The sequence below is a fragment of the Lactuca virosa genome, chromosome 9 (assembly GCF_052849685.1).
Source record: "Lactuca virosa cultivar CGN04683 chromosome 9, Lactuca_virosa_CGN04683_v6, whole genome shotgun sequence".
NCBI lineage: Eukaryota > Viridiplantae > Streptophyta > Magnoliopsida > Asterales > Asteraceae > Lactuca > Lactuca virosa.
Genome location: NC_136434.1, coordinates 192993793 through 193012137, shown reverse-complemented (window position 1 = coordinate 193012137; position 18345 = coordinate 192993793). Strand labels below are relative to the sequence as shown.

The window sequence follows — 18345 nt, the reverse complement described above, 5'->3', positions numbered from 1 at the left end:
CTATGACAGTAGTATATATACTATTCGATTTTAAATATAACAACATAAACATAACAAATATCACAACATTGATAAGAAAATCAACATTTTAGAAGCATGTAAAAGCTAGAATTTCGATTGAATTTGATAGACGACGTTGATGTCAACTTGAAAGGCCTTCGCAAGAATATCTCCAGCGATATCGGGATTTGACCCAAAAACAGCGTTTGCAATGGTAATAACACCTGGATTTTGACTACTCAAAGCTGCAATAGCAACAGCATAGCCATTTCCCACGTTTTTCTGGAAGTGAATCAGGCCTTCTGGGAACACGAAAACATCGCCTTTCTGAAGTTCTTTTGTGATGAGTCGGTTTTGAGGGTTGGACGTGACAAATCCGACTAGAATACGGCCTTCCATAACAGTCAAAATTTCAGTGGCCCGAGGGTGTGTATGTGGGGGGTTAATACCCTGTGGTGCGAAGTCAATACGTGCCATTGAGATACCAAGAGTGTTAAGTCCTGGCAACTCTTCTACGGTCACCGGAGTCACGGCAGACCCAACCGCATTCGAGGTATTTCCCATTAGCTGCAGTCCTCTATAAAAGAAATCATCAGGTTGTACAAGCCTCGCCTCTTTACAAACCAAGCCATTCACGAATACTACCAAGAAAAATAAATAAATAAATAAACTATTAATCACAATTAAATATAATATATTTTCAAATCATGCATGAATGCAGGAGAGTTTCTCGACTTTCAGCAATAAATTCTTACCTCTGCTATTTTGGTCTGCCACACAGAAGTCCTGAAGAGGACTAGGGTCCGAAGCAAACGCAAGGGAGCAACCCGCCACCAAGAGACCAAATAAAAGCAAATGAGACGTCATTGTTGAGAAGCTGAAAACTTGTTTTTGATGACTTAATTATGGTAGCTGGGAAATCTATGAAATAAAGAGTGGAACTCGCCATGCTTTTATAGTGAAAATATAGGAACATTAAGACTAATACCATCATAGCGTCATCATTATCATCTTGAGATGCATTCAAATTTTGCTGTTCAATTTCTAGAAGCAAGATACATTCAACTTACGTTGTCTGGTTCTTAATTTCATAAAGGTTGCAACTACTAACCTTATATGTCTATGATCCTTCCATTTCGTATATTTACTTATGTACTTTTTCATAACTTCCATACTTAGGATTAATTTTAATAGAACCTTGAATGTTTATTATGCATAGGAATTTTCTACTTATATCAATTTTTTTAGAAAATGAAAAAGTCTTGAAGAACAATATTGACCGTTTCCAAATGAGATCAATATTATAGTTAAAGAATGCTTTATGTATATTTTATTTTTCAATTGATGCATTCCAGGCTTTTCTTGAAACAAAATATTACCTACGTGCACTACAAAAATGTGCACAATTATCAAAAACCATTTATGTGTATAGTCCGTTTGATAATGGGTTTTACTGGTTTGTTAGACACATATCAAAATTGGTTAGAAGAAGGTGTACGTGGGCAATATCTTGTACACATACATAACAAACATTACAAACTTACTACTTTCACTGACAAATGCACAATACGTACTACAGATTATCATCATAAACTTTATAGCGATGTATTGCACACAAATTTAAGATCCATTTACCAATACAGCGTCTTTACTAGCTGTCTGTAAATTACTTGTATTAATTTGACGTCTAAAATTACAAAAAAAAGAAAAAAAAAATCTTAATTTTCCTGAATAAATAAAAGAAAGATAAATTATAACAAAAAATATATTTGGATTTTATAGTATGAATGGAAACAGTAAATATAAGTCCAAAATTTTGCAAAAAAAAGAACCCATAAAACTAAACTACTAGGAAAAAGCAAGGTAGGTTGCTAAATAGCAATGCCTAATTAACGCCGTTTGATCAACCAATGGCTGAGATTTAAAACCATGTTTCATGTGCCTAATCTCTATGTGTGCTTTCTAGTGAAGAATTTGGAAGGAACATCCTACAATAATCTACATCTAATCATATGTCTCTTCCACTAACCTTTTTCTAAAACACACCCCAACCACCAATTTTGATTTATGTGTGGATGTTGGATCAACGATCTCCCTAGATTTCAGCGATGATAGAACACTGAGCAAAGAGGCGAAGATTGAGGAATGGTTAAATTATTAAACAACTCTAAAAAAATCTGGAAAAAATAAATTATTTCATAGTGATTCTCGTCTTCCTTGCTTGATCAGGCGATATGTGCACCCCCTTGTTCGACTCCATTCCCTACGAGTTTTAATGATAGGGGAACTTGTGTCATCTTAATCCATTTGCCATTAGTAACACAAGGTTTTGTTCTTTAATCCATGAAACCTAGATTCGTAATTTTGTATGTTATTGGCTGTTGATATGGATGTAGCTACATGTGTTTAATTTAATTAAGTAGTAGGCAACGTCCACACTTCCACTTTTTGTTTCTAGTGACATTGTATTTCTGGCTTATTTGTTCATATGTTTTAGGTTCACACTTGCTATTTACTAATAAATTTCAAGAGAATCCTTGTATGTGTTTTGCTCTCATTTGCCAGTTACCATAGGGCTTCATAATTTCTATTTATTTGCCATGGGTATGGGGAGGTTGTTGCTTTATTTATTCATGTTCAGTTTGAAGACAAATAACGGAAATAAGGGTGGATTAAACCCTAAAAACCTTCTGCATTGAAATGGTGATTGAGGATGGTAATGGTAGGGACGGTGGCGGTTGACGGAGACCGATGAAGGTAGACGAATGGAATGGGGGTAGGTATGGTGACATAAAGTAGGTTGGGGGGGGGGGGGGGGGGCGTAGGCGAAAGTCAGTTTACATAGTTATGTATCGGTCACACAAGTAAGTGAAACCATAACAACCATACTCGTCAAGATAAAAACAATAAGCACTGAACTTCTCACTTTTTTAAAGCACATTGTATGATTTAATCTAATACAAATAGGCACATAAGACAAGTAAATGAAGACATGGTTTTTGAAAAAATCGAGTTCTCTTTTGCAAAATTTGGGTTTAACGAAGGGAAAGGTCATATGACCTTTTATTGTCCTGCTGCCTTCAACTTGATTACCCTCTTCCTCATATTTCTCTACTTTCTCGGTACACTCTTATCTTGAAACACAACAAACCGATTTCGGGGACATTTAGGTTACGATATGGTCTGATAAGGATTCAAAAGGTCGAGTTTTACATGGGATGAAAGCGAGATAAGTCTTACCATCGGCCTCGATGAAGGATCTCCTCCCCCATGTGATTTCATGCAAGTAAAAAGAATTTGTCAACTTTGGTCCCTCCTTCCAAGATCTTAGCATTTTAAGTTTTAATATTATAGATTTTAGTTCTTTGCCAAAAAAAATACATCTTTTTATGTTAGATAATTAATAATAATTATTTTTTAATATTATTTATATATTTATTATAACTCTTAAGGGAAATTCAATAAAATTAAATAAAGGCACGAATGTTATAATATATTGCATTTTCTTATAAGCATGGTTGTCCTCCTAAGGTTACTCAAGAACTCATAAATGAGACAATCAGTAGGAATATATGTAGGTGGAAACTATAATCGTGCATGTTGTCTTGTTTGATTTATCCGTCTTTGTTTTAAAGTGTGGAAGTTGTTTGTCCTTTGGAAACCGTGGATGAGAGATGTACACTCGATGATGAGTTGCATCACTATGAGGAAGATGATGGAAGGTATATGAAAGATAAATCAATGATTTAATTTTATTAAGGTAATTTTATTTTATAATTTTTTCGGTTAAGATTTATCTTTATTAGGAATTTTTATGCCCTATATTCATAAAATATTTAGATTTATGTAATCTCCTAATTTAGATGATTTCAATCATAATTATGAGTCATATTAGGGTTTTAGTTTAATTATAAATAGGTTAGCCGCCTTTGACTTTTAGGAGTTGATTTTGATTAATAAAGAATGGTATTTGAAACTCTATTTTCTTTACTTTGTGTTCATGTGGTTGTAATCGGCTATTCAAACCGATCGTCTTATGTCATGAGTAACATATGGTTTTGTTCTTTAATCCATGAAACTTAGATTTTTCATTTTGTATGTTATTGGGTATTGATATGGATGTAGCTACATGTGTTTAATTTGTTTGAAGTAGTAGACAACATCCATACATTTTCTTTTTCTGTCTGTGACATTGTATTTTTGACATATTTGTTTCTATGTTTGATGCTCTCACTTTCTAGTTACCAATGAATGCCAATAGAAGCTCTTCTGTGGCTTTTTCAAACATAGATTTTTATGTTTTGCTATGTATACTTCATTTTCTTTTAGTTAACAAAATCTTGAATGGTTGGTTGGAGACCAAAGCACTTCGTGATTTCTATTTTTAGGCTTGGATCTTGGGAAGTCTTTTCTTTGATTATAGATGGATATGTTGAAGATAGATGATGCAAATAGGTTTGGGTAAAACCCTAACCACCTTCTGGTTGACAACGGTGGTGGCGGTGGAAGGTGACAGAAGAAGGGAATGGAATGGGAGGTGGGTGGCGTAAAGTGAGGTGGATAGGGTTGGTGATTATTTAGTTTCATTTTTATTATGACAACTAAAATAAATCAGTTAAAAGGATAAAAAATTAAATTTGTATAGGTCAAGGTGGTTGACTGACCTAGTAACTGATCGAAACACCAAGGACCATATTAATCTTTTTGAAAAATTTGATGGTTGAACTTCTAGTCTTTCTAAAGCAAGTGGGTTATTTACGTAAATTTGTCTTTGTGATTTCTAAGTCTATTTCTTGCACACTCTTAGGTTTTTCTTTGTGATTTCTACGTCTATTTCTTGCACAAACTTAGGTTTGTCTTTCTGATTTCTATGTCTATTTCTTGCACACACTTACGTAAATTTAACTTTGTCATTTCTAAGTCTATTTCTTGCACACTCTTGGGTTTTGATAGTTTATATCTTACTTTTGAAGTAGTTAATTCCACATAAGTAAATCAAAATCACTATGACAGTAGTATATATACTATTCGATTTTAAATATAACAACATAAACATAACAAATATCACAACATTGATAAGAAAATCAACATTTTAGAAGCATGTAAAAGCTAGAATTTCGATTGAATTTGATAGACGACGTTGATGTCAACTTGAAAGGCCTTCGCAAGAATATCTCCAGCGATATCGGGATTTGACCCAAAAACAGCGTTTGCAATGGTAATAACACCTGGATTTTGACTACTCAAAGCTGCAATAGCAACAGCATAGCCATTTCCCACGTTTTTCTGGAAGTGAATCAGGCCTTCTGGGAACACGAAAACATCGCCTTTCTGAAGTTCTTTTGTGATGAGTCGGTTTTGAGGGTTGGACGTGACAAATCCGACTAGAATACGGCCTTCCATAACAGTCAAAATTTCAGTGGCCCGAGGGTGTGTATGTGGGGGGTTAATACCCTGTGGTGCGAAGTCAATACGTGCCATTGAGATACCAAGAGTGTTAAGTCCTGGCAACTCTTCTACGGTCACCGGAGTCACAGCAGACCCAACCGCATTCGAGGTATTTCCCATTAGCTGCAGTCCTCTATAAAAGAAATCATCAGGTTGTACAAGCCTCGCCTCTTTACAAACCAAGCCATTCACCAATACTACCAAGAAAAATAAATAAATAAATAAACTATTAATCACAATTAAATATAATATATTTTCAAATCATGCATGAATGCAGGAGAGTTTCTCGACTTTCAGCAATAAATTCTTACCTCTGCTATTTTGGTCTGCCACACAGAAGTCCTGAAGAGGACTAGGGTCCGAAGCAAACGCAAGGGAGCAACCCGCCACCAAGAGACCAAATAAAAGCAAATGAGACGTCATTGTTGAGAAGCCGAAAACTTGTTTTTGATGACTTAATTATGGTAGCTGGGAAATCTATGAAATAAAGAATGGAACTCGCCATGCTTTTATAGTGAAAATATAGGAACATTAAGACTAATACCATCATAGCGTCATCATTATCATCTTGAGATGCATTCAAATTTTGCTGTTCAATTTCTAGAAGCAAGATACATTCAACTTACGTTGTCTGGTTCTTAATTTCATAAAGGTTGCAACTACTAACCTTATATGTCTATGATCCTTCCATTTCGTATATTTACTTATGTACTTTTTCATAACTTCCATACTTAGGATTAATTTTAATAGAACCTTGAATGTTTATTATGCATAGGAATTTTCTACTTATATCAATTTTTTAAGAAAATGAAAAAGTCTTGAAGAACAATATTGACCGTTTCCAAATGAGATCAATATATTACCTACGTGCACTACAAAAATGTGCACAATTATCAAAAACCATTTATGTGTATAGTCCGTTTGATAATGGGTTTTACTGGTTTGTTAGACACATATCAAAATTGGTTAGAAGAAGGTGTACGTGGGCAATATCTTGTACACATACATAACAAACATTACAAACTTACTACTTTCACTGACAAATGCACAATACGTACTACAGATTATCATCATAAACTTTATAGTGATGTATTGCACACAAAGTTAAGATCCATTTACCAACACAGCGTCTTTACTAGCTGTTTGTAAATTACTTGTATTAATTTGACGTCTTAAATTACAAAAAAAAGAAAAAAAAATCTTATTTTCTTGAATAAATAAAAGAAAGATAAATTATAACAAAAAATATATTTGGATTTTATAGTATGAATGGAAACAGTAAATATAAGTCCAAAATTTTGCAAAAAAAAGAACCCATAAAACTAAACTACTAGGAAAAAGCAAGGTAGGTTGCTAAATAGCAATGCCTAATCAACGCCGTTTGATCAACCAATGGCTGAGATTTAAAACCATGTTTCATGTGCCTAATCTCTATGTGTGCTTTCTAGTGAAGAATTTGGAAGGAACATCCTACAATAATCTACATCTAATCATATGTCTCTTCCACTAACATTTTTCTAAAACACACCCCAACCACCAATTTTGATTTATGTGTGGATGTTGGATCAACGATCTCCCTAGATTTCAGGGATGATAGAACACCGATCAAAGAGGCGAAGATTGAGGAATGGTTAAATTATTAAACAACTCTAAAAAAATCTGAAAAAAATAAATTATTTCATAGTGATTCTCGTCTTCCTTGCTTGATCAGGCGATATGTGCACCCCCTTGTTCGACTCCATTCCCTACGAGTTTTAATGATAGGGGAACTTGTGTCATCTTAATCCATTTGCCATTAGTAACACAAGGTTTTGTTCTTTAATCCATGAAACCTAGATTCGTAATTTTGTATGTTATTGGCTGTTGATATGGATGTAGCTACATGTGTTTAATTTAATTAAGTAGTAGGCAACGTCCACACTTCCACTTTTTGTTTCTAGTGACATTGTATTTCTGGCTTATTTGTTCATATGTTTTAGGTTCACACTTGCTAGTTACTAATAAATTTCAAGAGAATCCTTGTATGTGTTTTGCTCTCATTTGCCAGTTACCATAGGGCTTCATAATTTCTATTTATTTGCCATGGGTATGGGGAGGTTGTTGCTTTATTTATTCATGTTCAGTTTGAAGACAAATAACGGAAATAAGGGTGGATTAAACCCTAAAAACCTTCTGCATTGAAATGGTGATTGAGGATGGTAATGGTAGGGACGGTGGCGGTTGACGGAGACCGATGAAGGTAGATGAATGGAATGGGGGTAGGTATGGTGACATAAAGTAGGTTGGGGGGGGGGGGGGGCGTAGGGTTTGGGTTTATTAGTTATCTTTCTTAACTATAAAAAGTAAAACAAAAAGACAAAAAAAAAACATATTTAAAAATATACGAAAGTCAGTTTACATAGTTATGTATCGGTCACACAAGTAAGTGAAACCATAACAACCATACTCGTCAAGATAAAAACAATAAGCACTAAACTTCTCACTTTTTTAAAGCACATTGTATGATTTAATCTAATACAAATAGGCACATAAGACAAGTAAATGAAGACATGGTTTTTGAAAAAATCGAGTTCTCTTTTGCAAAATTTGGGTTTAACGAAGGGAAAGGTCATATGACCTTTTATTGTCCTGCTGCCTTCAACTTGATTACCCTCTTCCTCATATTTCTCTACTTTCTCGTTACACTCTTATCTTGAAACACAACAAACCGATTTCGGGGACATTTAGGTTACGATATGGTCTGATAAGGATTCAAAAGGTCGAGTTTTACATGGGATGAAAGCGAGATAAGTCTTACCATCGGCCTCGATGAAGGATCTCCTCCCCCATGTGATTTCATGCAAGTAAAAAGAATTTGTCAACTTTGGTCCCTCCTTCCAAGATCTTAGCATTTTAAGTTTTAATATTATAGATTTTAGTTCTTTGCCAAAAATATACATCTTTTTATGTTAGATAATTAATAATAATTATTTTTTAATATTATTTATATATTTATTATAACTCTTAAGGGAAATTCAATAAAATTAAAAAAAGGCACGAATGTTATAATATATTGCATTTTCTTATAAACATGGTTGTCCTCCTAAGGTTACTCAAGAACTCATAAATGAGACAATCAGTAGGAATATATGTAGGTGGAAACTATAATCGTGCATGTTGTCTTGTTTGATTTATCCGTCTTTGTTTTAAAGTGTGGAAGTTGTTTGTCCTTTGGAAACCGTGGATGAGAGATGTACACTCGATGATGAGTTGCATCACTATGAGGAAGATGATGGAAGGTATATGAAAGATAAATCAATGATTTAATTTTATTAAGGTTATTTTATTTTATAATTTTTTCGGTTAAGATTTATCTTTATTAGGAATTTTTATGCCCTATATTCATAAAATATTTAGATTTATGTAATCTCCTAATTTAGATGATTTCAATCATAATTATGAGTCATATTAGGGTTTTAGTTTAATTATAAATAGGTTAGCCGCCTTTGACTTTTAGGATTTGATTTTGATTAATAAAGAATGGTATTTGAAACTCTATTTTCTTTACTTTGTGTTTATGTGGTTGTAATCGGCTATTCAAACCGATCGTCTTATGTCATGAGTAACATATGGTTTTGTTCTTTAATCCATGAAACTTAGATTTTTCATTTTGTATGTTATTGGGTATTGATATGGATGTAGCTACATGTGTTTAATTTGTTTGAAGTAGTAGACAACATCCATACATTTTCTTTTTCTGTCCGTGACATTGTATTTTTGACATATTTGTTTCTATGTTTGATGCTCTCACTTTCTAGTTACCAATGAATGCCAATAGAAGCTCTTCTGTGGCTTTTTCAAACATAGATTTTTATGTTTTGCTATGTATACTTCATTTTCTTTTAGTTAACAAAATCTTGAAAGGTTGGTTGGAGACCAAAGCACTTCGTGATTTCTATTTTTAGGCTTGGATCTTGGGAGGTCTTTTCTTTGATTATAGATGGATATGTTGAAGATAGATGATGCAAATAGGTTTGGGTAAAACCCTAACCACCTTCTGGTTGACAACGGTGGTGGTGGTGGAAGGTGACAGAAGAAGGGAATGGAATGGGAGGTGGGTGGCGTAAAGTGAGGTGGATGGGGTTGGTGATTATTTAGTTTCATTTTTATTATGACAACTAAAATAAAAGAGTTAAAAGGATAAAAAATTAAATTTGTATAGGTCAAGGTGGTTGACTGACCTAGTAACTGATCGAAACACCAAGGACCATATTAATCTTTTTGAAAAATTTGATGGTTGAACTTCTAGTCTTTCTAAAGCAAGTGGGTTATTTACGTAAATTTGTCTTTGTGATTTCTAAGTCTATTTCTTGCACACTCTTAGGTTTGTCTTTGTGATTTCTAAGTCTATTTCTTGCACAAACTTAGGTTTGTCTTTCTGATTTCTAAGTCTATTTCTTGCACACACTTACGTAAATTTAACTTTGTCATTTCTAAGTCTATTTCTTGCACACTCTTGGGTTTTGATAGTTTATATCTTACTTTTGAAGTAGTTAATTCCACATAAGTAAATCAAAATCACTATGACAGTAGTATATATACTATTCGATTTTAAATATAACAACATAAACATAACAAATATCACAACATTGATAAGAAAATCAACATTTTAGAAGCATGTAAAAGCTAGAATTTCGATTGAATTTGATAGACGACGTTGATGTCAACTTGAAAGGCCTTCGCAAGAATATCTCCAGCGATATCGGGATTTGACCCAAAAACAGCGTTTGCAATGGTAATAACACCTGGATTTTGACTACTCAAAGCTGCAATAGCAACAGCATAGCCATTTCCCACGTTTTTCTGGAAGTGAATCAGGCCTTCTGGGAACACGAAAACATCGCCTTTCTGAAGTTCTTTTGTGATGAGTCGGTTTTGAGGGTTGGACGTGACAAATCCGACTAGAATACGGCCTTCCATAACAGTCAAAATTTCAGTGGCCCGAGGGTGTGTATGTGGGGGGTTAATACCCTGTGGTGCGAAGTCAATACGTGCCATTGAGATACCAAGAGTGTTAAGTCCTGGCAACTCTTCTACGGTCACCGGAGTCACAGCAGACCCAACCGCATTCGAGGTATTTCCCATTAGCTGCAGTCCTCTATAAAAGAAATCATCAGGTTGTACAAGCCTCGCCTCTTTACAAACCAAGCCATTCACCAATACTACCAAGAAAAATAAATAAATAAATAAACTATTAATCACAATTAAATATAATATATTTTCAAATCATGCATGAATGCAGGAGAGTTTCTCGACTTTCAGCAATAAATTCTTACCTCTGCTATTTTGGTCTGCCACACAGAAGTCCTGAAGAGGACTAGGGTCCGAAGCAAACGCAAGGGAGCAACCCGCCACCAAGAGACCAAATAAAAGCAAATGAGACGTCATTGTTGAGAAGCTGAAAACTTGTTTTTGATGACTTAATTATGGTAGCTGGGAAATCTATGAAATAAAGAGTGGAACTCGCCATGCTTTTATAGTGAAAATATAGGAACATTAAGACTAATACCATCATAGCGTCATCATTATCATCTTGAGATGCATTCAAATTTTGCTGTTCAATTTCTAGAAGCAAGATACATTCAACTTACGTTGTCTGGTTCTTAATTTCATAAAGGTTGCAACTACTAACCTTATATGTCTATGATCCTTCCATTTCGTATATTTACTTATGTACTTTTTCATAACTTCCATACTTAGGATTAATTTTAATAGAACCTTGAATGTTTATTATGCATAGGAATTTTCTACTTATATCAATTTTTTAAGAAAATGAAAAAGTCTTGAAGAACAATATTGACCGTTTCCAAATGAGATCAATATTATAGTTAAAGAATGCTTTATGTATATTTTATTTTTTAATTGATGCATTCCAGGCTTTTCTTGAAACAAAATATTACCTACGTGCACTACAAAAATGTGCACAATTATCAAAAACCATTTATGTGTATAGTCCGTTTGATAATGGGTTTTACTGGTTTGTTAGACACATATCAAAATTGGTTAGAAGAAGGTGTACGTGGGCAATATCTTGTACACATACATAACAAACATTACAAACTTACTACTTTCACTGACAAATGCACAATACGTACTACAGATTATCATCATAAACTTTATAGCGATGTATTGCACACAAATTTAAGATCCATTTACCAATACAGCGTCTTTACTAGCTGTCTGTAAATTACTTGTATTAATTTGACGTCTAAAATTACAAAAAAAAGAAAAAAAAAATCTTAATTTTCCTGAATAAATAAAAGAAAGATAAATTATAACAAAAAATATATTTGGATTTTATAGTATGAATGGAAACAGTAAATATAAGTCCAAAATTTTGCAAAAAAAAGAACCCATAAAACTAAACTACTAGGAAAAAGCAAGGTAGGTTGCTAAATAGCAATGCCTAATTAACGCCGTTTGATCAACCAATGGCTGAGATTTAAAACCATGTTTCATGTGCCTAATCTCTATGTGTGCTTTCTAGTGAAGAATTTGGAAGGAACATCCTACAATAATCTACATCTAATCATATGTCTCTTCTACTAACCTTTTTCTAAAACACACCCCAACCACCAATTTTGATTTATGTGTGGATGTTGGATCAACGATCTCCCTAGATTTCAGCGATGATAGAACACCGAGCAAAGAGGCGAAGATTGAGGAATGGTTAAATTATTAAACAACTCTAAAAAAATCTGGAAAAAATAAATTATTTCATAGTGATTCTCGTCTTCCTTGCTTGATCAGGCGATATGTGCACCCCCTTGTTCGACTCCATTCCCTACGAGTTTTAATGATAGGGGAACTTGTGTCATCTTAATCCATTTGCCATTAGTAACACAAGGTTTTGTTCTTTAATCCATGAAACCTAGATTCGTAATTTTGTATGTTATTGGCTGTTGATATGGATGTAGCTACATGTGTTTAATTTAATTAAGTAGTAGGCAACGTCCACACTTCCACGTTTTGTTTCTAGTGACATTGTATTTCTGGCTTATTTGTTCATATGTTTTAGGTTCACACTTGCTAGTTACTAATAAATTTCAAGAGAATCCTTGTATGTGTTTTGCTCTCATTTGCCAGTTACCATAGGGCTTCATAATTTCTATTTATTTTCCATGGGTATGGGGAGGTTGTTGCTTTATTTATTCATGTTCAGTTTGAAGACAAATAACGGAAATAAGGGTGGATTAAACCCTAAAAACCTTCTGCATTGAAATGGTGATTGAGGATGGTAATGGTAGGGACGGTGGCGGTTGACGGAGACCGATGAAGATAGATGAATGGAATGGGGGTAGGTATGGTGACATAAAGTAGGTTGGGGGGGGGGGGGGGGGGGGCGTAGGGTTTGGGTTTATTAGTTATCTTTCTTAACTATAAAAAGTAAAACAAAAAGACAAAAAAAACATATTTAAAAATATACGAAAGTCAGTTTACATAGTTATGTATCGGTCACACAAGTAAGTGAAACCATAACAACCATACTCGTCAAGATAAAAACAATAAGCACTGAACTTCTCACTTTTTTAAAGCACATTGTATGATTTAATCTAATACAAATAGGCACATAAGACAAGTAAATGAAGACATGGTTTTTGAAAAAATCGAGTTCTCTTTTGCAAAATTTGGGTTTAACGAAGGGAAAGGTCATATGACCTTTTATTGTCCTGCTGCCTTCAACTTGATTACCCTCTTCCTCATATTTCTCTACTTTCTCGGTACACTCTTATCTTGAAACACAACAAACCGATTTCGGGGACATTTAGGTTACGATATGGTCTGATAAGGATTCAAAAGGTCGAGTTTTACATGGGATGAAAGCGAGATAAGTCTTACCATCGGCCTCGATGAAGGATCTCCTCCCCCATGTGATTTCATGCAAGTAAAAAGAATTTGTCAACTTTGGTCCCTCCTTCCAAGATCTTAGCATTTTAAGTTTTAATATTATAGATTTTAGTTCTTTGCCAAAAAAAATACATCTTTTTATGTTAGATAATTAATAATAATTATTTTTTAATATTATTTATATATTTATTATAACTCTTAAGGGAAATTCAATAAAATTAAATAAAGGCACGAATGTTATAATATATTGCATTTTCTTATAAACATGGTTGTCCTCCTAAGGTTACTCAAGAACTCATAAATGAGACAATCAGTAGGAATATATGTAGGTGGAAACTATAATCGTGCATGTTGTCTTGTTTGATTTATCCGTCTTTGTTTTAAAGTGTGGAAGTTGTTTGTCCTTTGGAAACCGTGGATGAGAGATGTACACTCGATGATGAGTTGCATCACTATGAGGAAGATGATGGAAGGTATATGAAAGATAAATCAATGATTTAATTTTATTAAGGTAATTTTATTTTATAATTTTTTCGGTTAAGATTTATCTTTATTAGGAATTTTTATGCCCTATATTCATAAAATATTTAGATTTATGTAATCTCCTAATTTAGATGATTTCAATCATAATTATGAGTCATATTAGGGTTTTAGTTTAATTATAAATAGGTTAGCCGCCTTTGACTTTTAGGAGTTGATTTTGATTAATAAAGAATGGTATTTGAAACTCTATTTTCTTTACTTTGTGTTCATGTGGTTGTAATCGGCTATTCAAACCGATCGTCTTATGTCATGAGTAACATATGGTTTTGTTCTTTAATCCATGAAACTTAGATTTTTCATTTTGTATGTTATTGGGTATTGATATGGATGTAGCTACATGTGTTTAATTTGTTTGAAGTAGTAGACAACATCCATACATTTTCTTTTTCTGTCTGTGACATTGTATTTTTGACATATTTATTTCTATGTTTGATGCTCTCACTTTCTAGTTACCAATGAATGCCAATAGAAGCTCTTATGTGGCTTTTTCAAACATAGATTTTTATGTTTTGCTATGTATACTTCATTTTCTTTTAGTTAACAAAATCTTGAAAGGTTGGTTGGAGACCAAAGCACTTCGTGATTTCTATTTTTAGGCTTGGATCTTGGGAGGTTTTTTCTTTGATTATAGATGGATATGTTGAAGATAGATGATGCAAATAGGTTTGGGTAAAACCCTAACCACCTTCTGGTTGACAACGGTGGTGGCGGTGGAAGGTGACAGAAGAAGGGAATGGAATGGGAGGTGGGTGGCGTAAAGTGAGGTGGATAGGGTTGGTGATTATTTAGTTTCATTTTTATTATGACAACTAAAATAAATCAGTTAAAAGGATAAAAAATTAAATTTGTATAGGTCAAGGTGGTTGACTGACCTAGTAACTGATCGAAACACCAAGGACCATATTAATCTTTTTGAAAAATTTGATGGTTGAACTTCTAGTCTTTCTAAAGCAAGTGGGTTATTTACGTAAATTTGTCTTTGTGATTTCTAAGTCTATTTCTTGCACACTCTTAGGTTTTTCTTTGTGATTTCTACGTCTATTTCTTGCACAAACTTAGGTTTGTCTTTCTGATTTCTATGTCTATTTCTTGCACACACTTACGTAAATTTAACTTTGTCATTTCTAAGTCTATTTCTTGCACACTCTTGGGTTTTGATAGTTTATATCTTACTTTTGAAGTAGTTAATTCCACATAAGTAAATCAAAATCACTATGACAGTAGTATATATATACTATTCGATTTTAAATATAACAACATAAACATAACAAATATCACAACATTGATAAGAAAATCAACATTTTAGAAGCATGTAAAAGCTAGAATTTCGATTGAATTTGATAGACGACGTTGATGTCAACTTGAAAGGCCTTCGCAAGAATATCTCCAGCGATATCGGGATTTGACCCAAAAACAGCGTTTGCAATGGTAATAACACCTGGATTTTGACTACTCAAAGCTGCAATAGCAACAGCATAGCCATTTCCCACGTTTTTCTGGAAGTGAATCAGGCCTTCTGGGAACACGAAAACATCGCCTTTCTGAAGTTCTTTTGTGATGAGTCGGTTTTGAGGGTTGGACGTGACAAATCCGACTAGAATACGGCCTTCCATAACAGTCAAAATTTCAGTGGCCCGAGGGTGTGTATGTGGGGGGTTAATACCCTGTGGTGCGAAGTCAATACGTGCCATTGAGATACCAAGAGTGTTAAGTCCTGGCAACTCTTCTACGGTCACCGGAGTCACAGCAGACCCAACCGCATTCGAGGTATTTCCCATTAGCTGCAGTCCTCTATAAAAGAAATCATCAGGTTGTACAAGCCTCGCCTCTTTACAAACCAAGCCATTCACCAATACTACCAAGAAAAATAAATAAATAAATAAACTATTAATCACAATTAAATATAATATATTTTCAAATCATGCATGAATGCAGGAGAGTTTCTCGACTTTCAGCAATAAATTCTTACCTCTGCTATTTTGGTCTGCCACACAGAAGTCCTGAAGAGGACTAGGGTCCGAAGCAAACGCAAGGGAGCAACCCGCCACCAAGAGACCAAATAAAAGCAAATGAGACGTCATTGTTGAGAAGCCGAAAACTTGTTTTTGATGACTTAATTATGGTAGCTGGGAAAGCTATGAAATAAAGAATGGAACTCGCCATGCTTTTATAGTGAAAATATAGGAACATTAAGACTAATACCATCATAGCGTCATCATTATCATCTTGAGATGCATTCAAATTTTGCTGTTCAATTTCTAGAAGCAAGATACATTCAACTTACGTTGTCTGGTTCTTAATTTCATAAAGGTTGCAACTACTAACCTTATATGTCTATGATCCTTCCATTTCGTATATTTACTTATGTACTTTTTCATAACTTCCATACTTAGGATTAATTTTAATAGAACCTTGAATGTTTATTATGCATAGGAATTTTCTACTTATATCAATTTTTTAAGAAAATGAAAAAGTCTTGAAGAACAATATTGACCGTTTCCAAATGAGATCAATATATTACCTACGTGCACTACAAAAATGTGCACAATTATCAAAAACCATTTATGTGTATAGTCCGTTTGATAATGGGTTTTACTGGTTTGTTAGACACATATCAAAATTGGTTAGAAGAAGGTGTACGTGGGCAATATCTTGTACACATACATAACAAACATTACAAACTTACTACTTTCACTGACAAATGCACAATACGTACTACAGATTATCATCATAAACTTTATAGCGATGTATTGCACACAAATTTAAGATCCATTTACCAATACAGCGTCTTTACTAGCTGTCTGTAAATTACTTGTATTAATTTGACGTCTAAAATTACAAAAAAAAGAAAAAAAAAATCTTAATTTTCCTGAATAAATAAAAGAAAGATAAATTATAACAAAAAATATATTTGGATTTTATAGTATGAATGGAAACAGTAAATATAAGTCCAAAATTTTGCAAAAAAAAGAACCCATAAAACTAAACTACTAGGAAAAAGCAAGGTAGGTTGCTAAATAGCAATGCCTAATTAACGCCGTTTGATCAACCAATGGCTGAGATTTAAAACCATGTTTCATGTGCCTAATCTCTATGTGTGCTTTCTAGTGAAGAATTTGGAAGGAACATCCTACAATAATCTACATCTAATCATATGTCTCTTCTACTAACCTTTTTCTAAAACACACCCCAACCACCAATTTTGATTTATGTGTGGATGTTGGATCAACGATCTCCCTAGATTTCAGCGATGATAGAACACCGAGCAAAGAGGCGAAGATTGAGGAATGGTTAAATTATTAAACAACTCTAAAAAAATCTGGAAAAAATAAATTATTTCATAGTGATTCTCGTCTTCCTTGCTTGATCAGGCGATATGTGCACCCCCTTGTTCGACTCCATTCCCTACGAGTTTTAATGATAGGGGAACTTGTGTCATCTTAATCCATTTGCCATTAGTAACACAAGGTTTTGTTCTTTAATCCATGAAACCTAGATTCGTAATTTTGTATGTTATTGGCTGTTGATATGGATGTAGCTACATGTGTTTAATTTAATTAAGTAGTAGGCAACGTCCACACTTCCACGTTTTGTTTCTAGTGACATTGTATTTCTGGCTTATTTGTTCATATGTTTTAGGTTCACACTTGCTAGTTACTAATAAATTTCAAGAGAATCCTTGTATGTGTTTTGCTCTCATTTGCCAGTTACCATAGGGCTTCATAATTTCTATTTATTTGCCATGGGTATGGGGAGGTTGTTGCTTTATTTATTCATGTTCAGTTTGAAGACAAATAACGGAAATAAGGGTGGATTAAACCCTAAAAACCTTCTGCATTGAAATGGTGATTGAGGATGGTAATGGTAGGGACGGTGGCGGTTGACGGAGACCGATGAAGGTAGATGAATGGAATGGGGGTAGGTATGGTGACATAAAGTAGGTTGGGGGGGGGGGCGTAGGGTTTGGGTTTATTAGTTATCTTTCTTAACTATAAAAAGTAAAACAAAAAGACAAAAAAAAACATATTTAAAAATATACGAAAGTCAGTTTACATAGTTATGTATAGGTCACACAAGTAAGTGAAACCATAACAACCATACTCGTCAAGATAAAAACAATAAGCACTGAACTTCTCACTTTTTTAAAGCACATTGTATGATTTAATCTAATACAAATAGGCACATAAGACAAGTAAATGAAGACATGGTTTTTGAAAAAATCGAGTTCTCTTTTGCAAAATTTGGGTTTAACGAAGGGAAAGGTCATATGACCTTTTATTGTCCTGCTGCCTTCAACTTGATTACCCTCTTCCTCATATTTCTCTACTTTCTCGGTACACTCTTATCTTGAAACACAACAAACCGATTTCGGGGACATTTAGGTTACGATATGGTCTGATAAGGATTCAAAAGGTCGAGTTTTACATGGGATGAAAGCGAGATAAGTCTTACCATCGGCCTCGATGA

The 18345-nt window shown here is 33.9% G+C and overlaps 4 protein-coding genes across 5 annotated transcripts; all 4 read right to left on the bottom strand.

Moving 5' to 3' along the window:
- Positions 1-105: 105 nt before the first annotated feature.
- On the bottom strand, positions 106-867 carry LOC145137604 (putative germin-like protein 2-3). Of its 2 annotated transcripts, none has more exons than XM_079071731.1 (2): positions 756-867; positions 106-641 (listed from the first exon to the last, which is right to left on the bottom strand). In XM_079071731.1, exons 1-2 carry the CDS (start codon positions 865-867, stop codon positions 106-108), a joined length of 648 nt encoding a protein of 215 aa, XP_078927857.1. The 2 variants fall into 2 exon arrangements, with proteins under 2 accessions (XP_078927857.1, XP_078927858.1); XM_079071732.1 differs by having other exon boundaries at positions 106-575; positions 756-798.
- Positions 868-5109: 4242 nt separating this feature from the next.
- On the bottom strand, positions 5110-5802 carry LOC145138373 (putative germin-like protein 2-3). The gene is made up of 2 exons (XM_079072468.1): positions 5760-5802; positions 5110-5579 (listed from the first exon to the last, which is right to left on the bottom strand). Exon 2 carries the CDS (start codon positions 5566-5568, stop codon positions 5110-5112), a length of 459 nt encoding a protein of 152 aa, XP_078928594.1. The 5' UTR covers positions 5569-5579; positions 5760-5802.
- A 4311-nt stretch (positions 5803-10113) lies between these two features.
- LOC145138372 (putative germin-like protein 2-3) lies at positions 10114-10806 on the bottom strand. The gene is made up of 2 exons (XM_079072467.1): positions 10764-10806; positions 10114-10583 (listed from the first exon to the last, which is right to left on the bottom strand). Exon 2 carries the CDS (start codon positions 10570-10572, stop codon positions 10114-10116), a length of 459 nt encoding a protein of 152 aa, XP_078928593.1. The 5' UTR covers positions 10573-10583; positions 10764-10806.
- Positions 10807-15197: 4391 nt separating this feature from the next.
- On the bottom strand, positions 15198-15890 carry LOC145138342 (putative germin-like protein 2-3). The gene is made up of 2 exons (XM_079072439.1): positions 15848-15890; positions 15198-15667 (listed from the first exon to the last, which is right to left on the bottom strand). The coding sequence occupies exon 2, from the start codon at positions 15654-15656 to the stop codon at positions 15198-15200; it is 459 nt and encodes a 152-aa protein (XP_078928565.1). The 5' UTR covers positions 15657-15667; positions 15848-15890.
- Positions 15891-18345: the final 2455 nt, after the last annotated feature.

Bases quoted from the DNA above. Each gene is read 5' to 3' on its own strand.
- LOC145137604 (XM_079071731.1), bottom strand. From the start codon at position 867: ATGACGTCTCATTTGCTTTTATTTGGTCTCTTGGTGGCGGGTTGCTCC. The intron at 642-755 runs GTAAGAATTTAT...TTTTCTTGGTAG, and splicing joins GGCAGACCAAAATAGCAGAG to TATTCGTGAATGGCTTGGTT.
- LOC145138373 (XM_079072468.1), bottom strand. From the start codon at position 5,568: ATGGGAAATACCTCGAATGCGGTTGGGTCTGCTGTGACTCCGGTGACC.
- LOC145138372 (XM_079072467.1), bottom strand. From the start codon at position 10,572: ATGGGAAATACCTCGAATGCGGTTGGGTCTGCTGTGACTCCGGTGACC.
- LOC145138342 (XM_079072439.1), bottom strand. From the start codon at position 15,656: ATGGGAAATACCTCGAATGCGGTTGGGTCTGCTGTGACTCCGGTGACC.